The following is an 8778-nucleotide window of genomic DNA, read 5'->3' as shown; positions in this document are numbered from 1 at the left end:
GAGAGACGAGGAGCCGGGGCGGGGCCTGCATAGGGACCTGAGAAGACCAAGCGCCGCCGCCTAGGATCTTGCCAGGCTGCGACGGATAATGCGAGGGCGAACGTTTCCTTTTTGACTCTCCGCCTTAGACCTCGGAGTGAGAGACTCTTCAGGCCCAGATTAACAGGGTGATGCGCAGAGCTAGGACCCTACTAGCTCCTTTCCCCCGTCTTTAGTCACTCGCTCAGGCACGCCGAGGGCAGTCTCCGTGGGGTCCTGCTGGCAGCCAAGATGGCTGCCCCCATGGTGAAGGTTTCGCGAGGGTGGTCCGGCTTGGCTCTCGGCGTGCGGATAGCTGTCCTGCGGCTTCCAGGGTGAGAGGGTGGCGGGCAGCTGGGAGTCCTCTTGGGTCTTCACGGAGAGACCTGCTGGGGAGGAAAAGAGGGGGCCACAGGCAAGACTCGCAGGGACCTGGAGAGAACCAGGGAGGCCGGGATAACTGAGTTCAATCCTCTTTAACCCCCTCCGTGAGTTTGGGTCAATCTGAAAGCTTAGTAGTTGCTCCCTGCCTGAGGAATTCTCACTTGGAACTGAAAGTGCGATCTTGTTGAAAAACTCAGAACTGGGATTTTCTTTGCTGGGAGGTGGGGGGAGAGATGCACAGGCGGATTGTCTATTTTGAAGTTCAGGAGCCTGGCCTTACTGTTGGCACTTGAGGAGCAGACTTTCCTGGCCTCTTTAGGGGAGGTCCTCCTACCTCTTGGGACAAGAGCCAGAATTACTGCAGCTCAGCTTTGGCCGGCGGTCTCCCCGCTGCTCGCTTGGCGGCGGTTTGGCATACGTGCCTATTGTTAAGTCAACCCTTTTCACTTGAGTCAGCTTTTGCCCTCTTCTTCCTCTTCCCCCCACCCCAGGCTAACCCAGGTGAGGTGGAGCCGCTATGGCCCTGAGTACCAGGATCCCCAGATTGACAAGGAATATTACCGCAAGCCCTTGGCCCAGCTGACTGAGGAGGAGACGTATGAGCGGGAGCTCAGGAAGACTCAGGTTATTAAAGCTGCCCCAGCCACGAAAACAAGCTCTGTGTTTGAAGACCCAGTGATCAGGTTAGCAGAAAACAAACTTGTTCCACAGAGTGGGACTATACGGGGGAAGGCGGAAGGATCTACAGTGACAGCCTTGGGAACCTAAACATCTTTTTCTTCTTAAAGTAAATTCACCAATATGATGATGAAAGGAGGAAACAAAATTCTGGCCAGATCACTCATGACACAGGTAAACAGTACCTCTCTCTGTCATCTTTGTTTTCCCCATAGCTTTGTGTTTGGCTTTTTTATCTTAACACAAAAAACAATGGATTCTGTACCTATCATTAAAATGAGTTTCTCTGTATTTATATGTGGGCGTGGAGGCTTTAAGAAGTCCTACAGGAGTCAACCACTGCCGTCCCCCAGCCCCACATTACAAATGTTAGCTCATTCTTCTGTCCTGGTCCAGGGTTTTTGTTGCAGAAGTACTAAGGGAATAGTTGGGCAGCTATAAGAACAGGATGATGGGAATAAAGGGCAGGGTCCTAGCCCAGCTGGGTGAACCCTTTAGAGACCCTGGGCATCCTCTTCCACTGGATCCCTTTGCAGACCCTGGAAGCTGTGAAAAGGAAGCAGTTTGAGAAGTACCATGCTGCTTCTGCAGAGGAACAAGCAACCATTGAACGCAACCCTTACACCATCTTCCATCAAGCACTGAAAAACTGTGAGCCTGTGATTGGGCTGGTACCCATCCTCAAGGGAGGCCACTTCTACCAGGTGCGTGGTCAGGATGGGAAAGCAGCACTGCTCGTGTGTCAAACGGTGGGGGTAGAGTGGGGGTATTTAGAATTGGGCCAAGATTGATAGCTTTTTTGGGACTGCAGAGTGCCAAGGTCTTCTCATCCCAGTCCTATGGTATAAAGATTACAGGCAGAAGATGGAAGAGAGCCAAAAAAGTATCTACATGACCTCTTTAGAAGGCCCACAGTACCTCCCCCATTGCCCCTTCTGTCCAGCATCCTGTGTCCAAGGTGTAAGTTTCTGATGGTGAGGAGCCGTGTTTATGCCTCATCTTTATACATCAGTGTCTAACGTAGTGTTCGACTGACGCTTCATCACTGTTCAAATGAACTAGGTGAAGTGTTGGTCGCTCAGTTATGTCCAACTCTTTGCAACCCCGTGGACTGGGGCTTGCCCGGCTCTTCTGTCCAAGGGATTCTCCAGCCAAGGATTTTAGGAGTGGGTTGCCATTTCCTTCTCCAGATCTTCCTGACCCAGGGATTGAACTCAGGTCTTCTGCATTGCAGGCAGAAGGTGGCTTTACTGTGTGAGTCACCAGGGAAGCTAGCATTTAATTATACTTCGTTGTCATAAGTGGGTGTTCTTTCCTTTTTTTCCTTAATATATATATTTGTTTTGTCTTTCCTTTTTCAGTGTAAACCTCACAGAGTAGAGACTTTCTCAATGCCTGTGTCCCTAGGGTCTGGCGTAGCACCTGGCACATAGTAGGGGCCTGGCAAATGATTCTTGGGAAGAGGGACCTGTCTCTAGGCGCGTGATCTGTGTTGGCTGAGTCACGCAGCTGACAGGGCTTTGCCCAGTGGTGCTTTTATCAACTTGGCTGAACTCCCTTTAGAGGTGAAAAAGGCCAGAGCTCAACAAGTGTTTGAGGAACGCCTGTGATGTCTGCTGCACTGAGGTCGGCCAGGGGTGAGAGGAGCTCAGAGAGGAGCAGTCAGGCCCTCCTCCTCAGCACCCTTGCCAGGGCTGGCCCTGAGTGGACATGTGCCTACTCAAGGAGGCTGCAGTCCTAGCAAGTTCTCAGACTAACCTGCCCTGTCCCGTCTTGCCCAGGTCCCCGTTCCGCTGGCTGAGCGGCGTCGCCGCTTCCTGGCCATGAAGTGGATGATCACTGAGTGCAGGGAGAAGAAGCCCCGGCGGATGCTGATGCCGGAGAAGCTGTCTCAGGAGCTGCTGGAGGCTTTCTGCAACCGCGGCCCTGTGATCAAGAGAAAGCATGACATGCACAAGATGGCCGAGGCCAACCGCGCACTGGCCCACTACCGCTGGTGGTAGTGTGCGCGAGGAGTCGGGAAGACGGCAGCACGCTCTGCTGCCGGAAACGGTGTGAGCCTGCGGGTTAAGGGAGCCGTTCCCTCTTAAGGCCAGGCGGGCCTCCTACCAGGGACGGAGCCACACGTTTACTGCCTGTTCATCATTTCTTTGGAGGCTGGAACTCGCTGTCTCTGTCCCATCTCCTTGGAAAGAGGGGGCATACGAAGTTGGATTTCCTAAGAAACCTAGGGCTCACCCAGCCTTCTTTTCCTTCAGCTTGGGGTGGACCTTTGGGTGATATGAGAAGAAGCAATTTTAGTATCAGAAAGAGTTTATTAGAAAATTCTCGTCCTGAGCTGGTGTAACACGTGATGTGGTATTACGATTCATTAAAACCAACTGGAGGAAATACGCTCGGTTCTAAAGTGGTCCTTTACAGAATGTATAAAAAGCAGTTTCTGGTGTGACTCTGCTTATCCCCTTTGATATCCCTAAGTGTCCCCACCAATGGCTCTGGGCACCCATTTTACAGATGGGGAATCTGAGGCACCAAGCTAGCTATTGCACCGGTGGTTCCACAGGGCAGTGCTTGTCAGGAGTTCCCAGGTCAGCGGTGAGGGGAGAGAAAGGCTGGTGGGACCGCAGGGCAGGTGTGCCTGTGTCTTCCCCAACCCTGGACCCGGAGGGAAGGTGCTCAGGGCAGGGCCACTGCATTAAGTGGGAAACATCTCGGGTGCTCCTGAAAGTCTGGAAGGGAAGAAGTCTTTGGCAGAGGTGAAGACTCCGCTGCCAGGTTGGAAGGTGGGCACAACAAAGGCTGGCGCCGCTGGGGAGGAAGCCTGGAGGCCTAGTCGGAGACCTCGCTGTAGTAATACTTGTGGGCAGCCGGGGTGGTCTTCCAGCCGGCTGCCCGGAACTCGATGATCTCCAGCAGCAGCAGCTGGGCCAGGGAGCTGAGGCCGGCTGGGAGCAGGAAGCCATCCCGGATCAGGACAAAGAGCTCATCCATGCGCTGCCCATTCATCTTCTCCAGCTGCTCCCCGACCCGATGCAGCTGCAGCACCAGGCAGTCCACCTGCAGGGGCAGCGGGAGGTGACCCCAGGCACGGCTCCGTCACACAGAGCAGCCATTTACTGAGAGCTCGCTGTGTGCCAGGCTCCAGGCTTGGCCTGTGCACACGTTTCCCCGCCTTCATCCTCACACGACCTGGTGGGCACTGTCTCTGCCTCACGTGAAAGGAACAAGCTCAAAGACTTGCCTCAGATCTCTCACCTGGGCCAGGTGGAGGAAGGCTCCGTCCCCAAACTGCTTCTCAGGCCCACTCCCCTGCCCTCCCGCCCCCCACCCCAGTTTGGTTTCTGGGCCACCAGTATCCACAGTTGCTTTCCTACTGGGAACACAGCCTCTGAACCAGGAGGTTCTATCTGTGCTGTGTTCTGGATAAATCCCAGACCTAGCACCTGTCCTGTAACCCTAACAGGCCATGAACACCCCCACCAGGTTCCTGCCCCACAGGTGAAAGTCTCCATGGATGGGGGCAGGCATTACAAGTTGAGCCCATCTCCACAGTCTTCGGTGCCAGGGCCACTCACCTCCTCCTCCTTGCTCAGGCTGTCGGGCTGGGCCAGCCGGAAGAGGCAGTCGTAGACGGGGTTCACCAGGGCCATCATAGGCATGTTGTTCACCTGCGGGGGGAGAGCAGGAACAGAGCACTGGCTTAGTGACGCAGGAGACAGGTGGGTCGCCTCTGCTGCACGGGGTGTGGCTGGCGGGGCCTCACCCTCAGGTAGTCAAAGATGTTGCAGATAAAGGTGACGTAGCAGACCCAGCCCTGCAGGGAGCGGGCTCGAAGCTGCTCCCGAGTCTGGTACTCTTGCTGCAGCCGGTTGAGGAGTCCACGGCGGAAGACACTCTGGCCCGCTTGCTTGCTCTCTGCCTGTGAGCCAGGGAAAGGGAAGGGCAGTCCCAGGGCCCAAGCTTCCCAGGCCGAGTTCCCTGCTGTCCTCCTCCTCTCTTGCCTCTGAGGCCAGCCCTTCACATCTCTGCCCTGCTGGCCTCTGCCCACTTCAGAAGCACCTTCCTCAAAGCATCTCCCCTTCTCTACCAGCCCCACCCAACCTGAATGATGGCGTAGCACATGCGTCCTGCTTCCTTGCTGAACACACTGTCCTGCAGAGAATGGTCCACAATCACATTGGCCACTTTCTCCAAGTCCACGGCACCTGGATCTAGAGTAAAGACAGGTGGGGAGTCTAGAGCTGCTTAGTTATATACGCCTCCACCTGCTTCTAAAGGATTTGAGGTGTTCACTGACGAGCACTCCCATTATGTACTTCCACTGCTGGGAAAGATTGAGGGCAGGAGGAGAAGGGGACGACAGAGGATGAGATGGTTGGATGCCATCACCGACTCAATGGACATGAGTTCAGGTAAACTCCGGGAGTTGGTAATGGACAGGGAGGCCTGGCGTGCTGCAGTTCATGGTGGCGCAGAGAGTTGGACATGACTGAACGACTGAACTGAACTGAAAGAGACCAGAAGGGGGTATTCCTCAGAGGTCCAGTGTTTAGGACTCTGCTCCCATTGCAGGAAGCGCAGGTTGGATCCCTGGTCAGGGAACTAATCCTGCAAGCCATGTAGTGTGGCCAAAAAAAAAAAAGAGATCAGAAAACAGAGGAAACATCACACAGGAGCAGCTGCAGCCATGAGCTCCTGGTGGCCCAATCAGAGAAAACAGGGTTGTGTGGCTGATAAAGAGTCAAACAGCGCTCGTTTTTTTTTAGGACATGTCTTTTCCTGGCACTAGGTTGAAGATGGAACACTGACAGCCATTTTACGGAAGAAAGTGTTCTTACAACACATACATGAATCCCTGACAAAAACAGGCCAGGGAGGGCCTCTCTGCAGGCTTAGCTTGGCACGCTACAGGCATTGCTAATCGTTCGCTGAGTCAAACTTCTGTCCTGAGTGCTGCAGGAGGGCCTTGGCCCAGGACAGTTAGTGGAGCTCCTCTGCCAAGCAGAACACTCCATCTTCTGTCCCACGTCAGGCAGCTCCGCATATTCAAGAGAGGGGCTGCAGCAATGCAGAAACCAGGTCCAGCGTAAGGACTTAAGGGGCAGGAACTGGGTTTTCTGTGCCTCACCCTCCTTTCCTGGGTACTTTAAAAACACTTTACAATCTGAGGGGTGACTATGATCTATGATTCATACTCCCAAATACTGGCATAAATGTCTTCCAGTTCCAGAATTATGTTGCGGACTCCTGCTCTCAGAAAGTGAAGGGAGAGGGTGGTGCATTCCCAGGGTCAGCCCAGTCCTCCGGTCCTATCCCTCTCTGGTGCTCTGGAGCCAGGCTCAGGGGGCTCCCCATGCTCACCTTTTAGAGCTGTCTTCAGCAGCTGCTGGGTCTCTGCATCAAAACACTGGATTTTATACTCCTCTTTACTGGGCTCCCCCATGACTATCCAGGTGCAGCAGCTCTTTACTGGGGTGGGACTAAGGACAGCACCTGGGTGGGGGGAGAAGCGAATGGAGAGGTCTTAGGTGTGGAACGCGGAGGCAGGGCTCTCAGCCCTATGGGCCATGGATAGGGCTGGGCAGTCCATGGCATTCAGGGGTTGGCTGGGCGCCCACCAAGCTTGGCTTCTAGTGGAGACTGGGCACCAGCCAGGCACCTGCTGCTCAGTTAAAGAATCCTGATAGTCTCTGGGATTACACAAGAGTAAAGAGATGAAGGGTGAATGTGTCTGCCCTCTAGTCTGCCTCAGAGTTATTCTCAGCTGATACCAAAGCTGGGGTGGGATAGGGTGCACTGAGATGAGGGGGTGGATGCGTGGATATCAGACATTTTCCTCGCCTGTATAAGACGACCCAGAAGCTACTGGTCCGCCACGGCTCCCGGCGAGTGAGAGGGCCGGGGCTCCAGGCTGTGGGCATCTGTCCCAGCAGGGTTCGAAGCCCCTCTCCCCAACCCTCTCCCTTATGTCAGAGTCCTCACCCCAGAAAGCCCAGTCCCGGGCTGGGGCCGGCCAGAGAGCTGGGTGCCGCCTTGACTCCCCTTGTACCAGCCAGTTTCTCCCCGGGACGGACTGGTTAAACTGGCCTCCCGAGGGGCAAGAAACCTGGCCCTGCCTTCTCACGAGGGGGACAGTGCTGAGAGTCCTGAGCTCCATTCTGAGCCTTCCTCTTAAGGAGGGGGGAGCGGTGACATGGCCCCCAAAGGTGGTCCCCGCTGGAGTCTCCCCTCCGAACTCGGTGCCTCTCCTCCCGGCCAAAGGAGCGGATCTTAAGGGTCTCCAGACCTGGGCAGCTTTCCTAAGTCCGGAATGCCCTTCCCGGCGGCTCAGTGGAGCCCCGCCGTCCGGTGTCCCACGAGCTGTAGGGGTGGCGAGAGAGCCGGGGACCCACCTGCCGCGTCGGCGCCGCGCCCGCGTGCCCGAAGGCCGCTCGGTCGACATCGTGCGCGCGCCCCGCGTCCGCGGCGCTGCAGGCTGGGCCGCCGGCGCCTCGCGCCGCTGAGGTCATTTCCTAGCGCTGGGGTGGGGGGGGCCCTCGGGCGGCAGGGCGGGGCCTCGGGCGGCGGGGCGGGGCCTCGGGCGGCGGGGCGGGGCCTCGGGCGGCGGGGCGGGGCCTCGGGCGGCGGGGCGGGGCCTCGGGCGGCGGGGCGGGGCCTGGGTGGGGCAGCGTACGAGCGCCCCCTGCCGGAGCCCCGACGACGCTGCCCACGCCAGCAGGCCGCGCCAGCTCAGAGGTTCCCGGCGTGGGACGGCGCAGGACGCCCGCGACCCGTGCCCCCACCGCCCCCTTCCTCTCCTCACCTCGTTCTCCCCGGGCCTGTCCGGGACCACGCCGGCTCGCAGGCGCTGGGTCGGACCTGCTCCTCGGCCTGCGTGAAGCCCTCGGTCTTGAGCAGTGGCACCCACCCTGCCCCGCCCCACGCCGGGGCTGAGGTTAAAACCGGGTCAGGAACCGGGCCGGCCAGCGGCGTAGGAGGGGCCTGCGGGGGGCGTGGTCCGCAGCCCGGGCGGCAGGCGCAGGGAGCAAGGTGGGAGCGCAGAGCAGACGGCAGGAGGGGCCGAACTCACAGGCGGTAGGCCCGGGCTCCGCGCCCCACCGCCCCTACCCGAGGTAGAGAAGGCGAGGAAGCCGTCAGGGCTAGATCGAGTTCCACGAAGCCCCACTCCAAGTGCAAACGATATTGGTAAAATAAATTGACAATCAATGAATCAACCCAAGAGAAAGGGGTCCGTTTGCCAACTTTTGGTGCCCCAGGAGTTGGGAGTGTGACCCTGACATTGAGCTTCCCCGGGGGCTCAGACGGCAAAGGATCTGCGTGCAATGCAAGAGACCCAGGTTCAATCCCTGGGTGGGGAAAGATCCCCTGGAGAAGGAAAAGGCAGCCCACTCCAGTATTCTTGCCTGGAGAATCCCATGGACAGAGCCTGGCAGGCTACAGTCCACTGGGTCACAGAGAGTCAGACATGACTGTGTAAACACATCCACGTCCTGACTGATGGATGAGCAAGTGCCTGGCTCAGTCTGTCCTGGTCTGGGCTTGGGGAGAGGTGTGGGCTCAGCAGCCCACACAGGGCCAGGTCGGAGGTCAACCCTGCACCGCAGGAAGGCATACAGGAGAGGCTGGGAAAGAACTGCCTTTTCCTGTAGCTTGGACAAGAAAGATGTGTTGATGGTGATTTCTGTATCCAGGGCTCGC

General features: G+C 57.2%; 2 protein-coding genes across 4 annotated transcripts; one reads left to right on the top strand and one right to left on the bottom strand.

Annotated features, from left to right (window-relative positions):
* Window positions 1-20: 20 nt before the first annotated feature.
* Window positions 21-3473, top strand: MRPS7 (mitochondrial ribosomal protein S7). Its single transcript, XM_027518794.1, has 5 exons — window positions 21-353; window positions 894-1085; window positions 1191-1254; window positions 1617-1784; window positions 2862-3473. The coding sequence occupies exons 1-5, from the start codon at window positions 271-273 to the stop codon at window positions 3081-3083; spliced, it is 729 nt and encodes a 242-aa protein (XP_027374595.1). The 5' UTR covers window positions 21-270; the 3' UTR covers window positions 3084-3473.
* On the bottom strand, window positions 3376-7986 carry MIF4GD (MIF4G domain containing). Of its 3 annotated transcripts, none has more exons than XM_027518795.1 (6): window positions 7473-7585; window positions 6442-6573; window positions 5182-5291; window positions 4844-4999; window positions 4656-4748; window positions 3376-4137 (listed from the first exon to the last, which is right to left on the bottom strand). In XM_027518795.1, the coding sequence occupies exons 2-6, from the start codon at window positions 6521-6523 to the stop codon at window positions 3910-3912; spliced, it is 669 nt and encodes a 222-aa protein (XP_027374596.1). In that variant the 5' UTR covers window positions 6524-6573; window positions 7473-7585; the 3' UTR covers window positions 3376-3909. The 3 variants fall into 3 exon arrangements, with proteins under 3 accessions (XP_027374596.1, XP_027374597.1, XP_027374598.1); XM_027518796.1 differs by lacking the exon at window positions 7473-7585 and adding an exon at window positions 7883-7986 and having other exon boundaries at window positions 3378-4137; XM_027518797.1 differs by having other exon boundaries at window positions 3378-4137; window positions 7367-7531.
* Between the last annotated feature and the right edge of the window lie 792 nt (window positions 7987-8778).

The sequence above is a fragment of the Bos indicus x Bos taurus genome, chromosome 19 (genome assembly GCF_003369695.1).
Source record: "Bos indicus x Bos taurus breed Angus x Brahman F1 hybrid chromosome 19, Bos_hybrid_MaternalHap_v2.0, whole genome shotgun sequence".
Lineage (NCBI taxonomy): Eukaryota > Metazoa > Chordata > Mammalia > Artiodactyla > Bovidae > Bos > Bos indicus x Bos taurus.
This window is presented reverse-complemented; position numbering and strand designations above follow the sequence as displayed.

Coding starts and splice junctions, on each gene's coding strand:
- MRPS7 (XM_027518794.1), top strand. CDS start 271: ATGGCTGCCCCCATGGTGAAGGTTTCGCGAGGGTGGTCCGGCTTGGCT. Junction 354..893: donor GCTGTCCTGCGGCTTCCAGG/GTGAGAGGGTGG, acceptor CCCCCACCCCAG/GCTAACCCAGGTGAGGTGGA. Junction 1,785..2,861: donor AGGGAGGCCACTTCTACCAG/GTGCGTGGTCAG, acceptor CGTCTTGCCCAG/GTCCCCGTTCCGCTGGCTGA.
- MIF4GD (XM_027518796.1), bottom strand. CDS start 6,523: ATGGGGGAGCCCAGTAAAGAGGAGTATAAAATCCAGTGTTTTGATGCA. Junction 5,000..5,181: donor TGTGCTACGCCATCATTCAG/GTTGGGTGGGGC, acceptor CCTGGCTCACAG/GCAGAGAGCAAGCAAGCGGG. Junction 4,138..4,655: donor GCCTGAGCAAGGAGGAGGAG/GTGAGTGGCCCT, acceptor CTGCCCCTGCAG/GTGGACTGCCTGGTGCTGCA.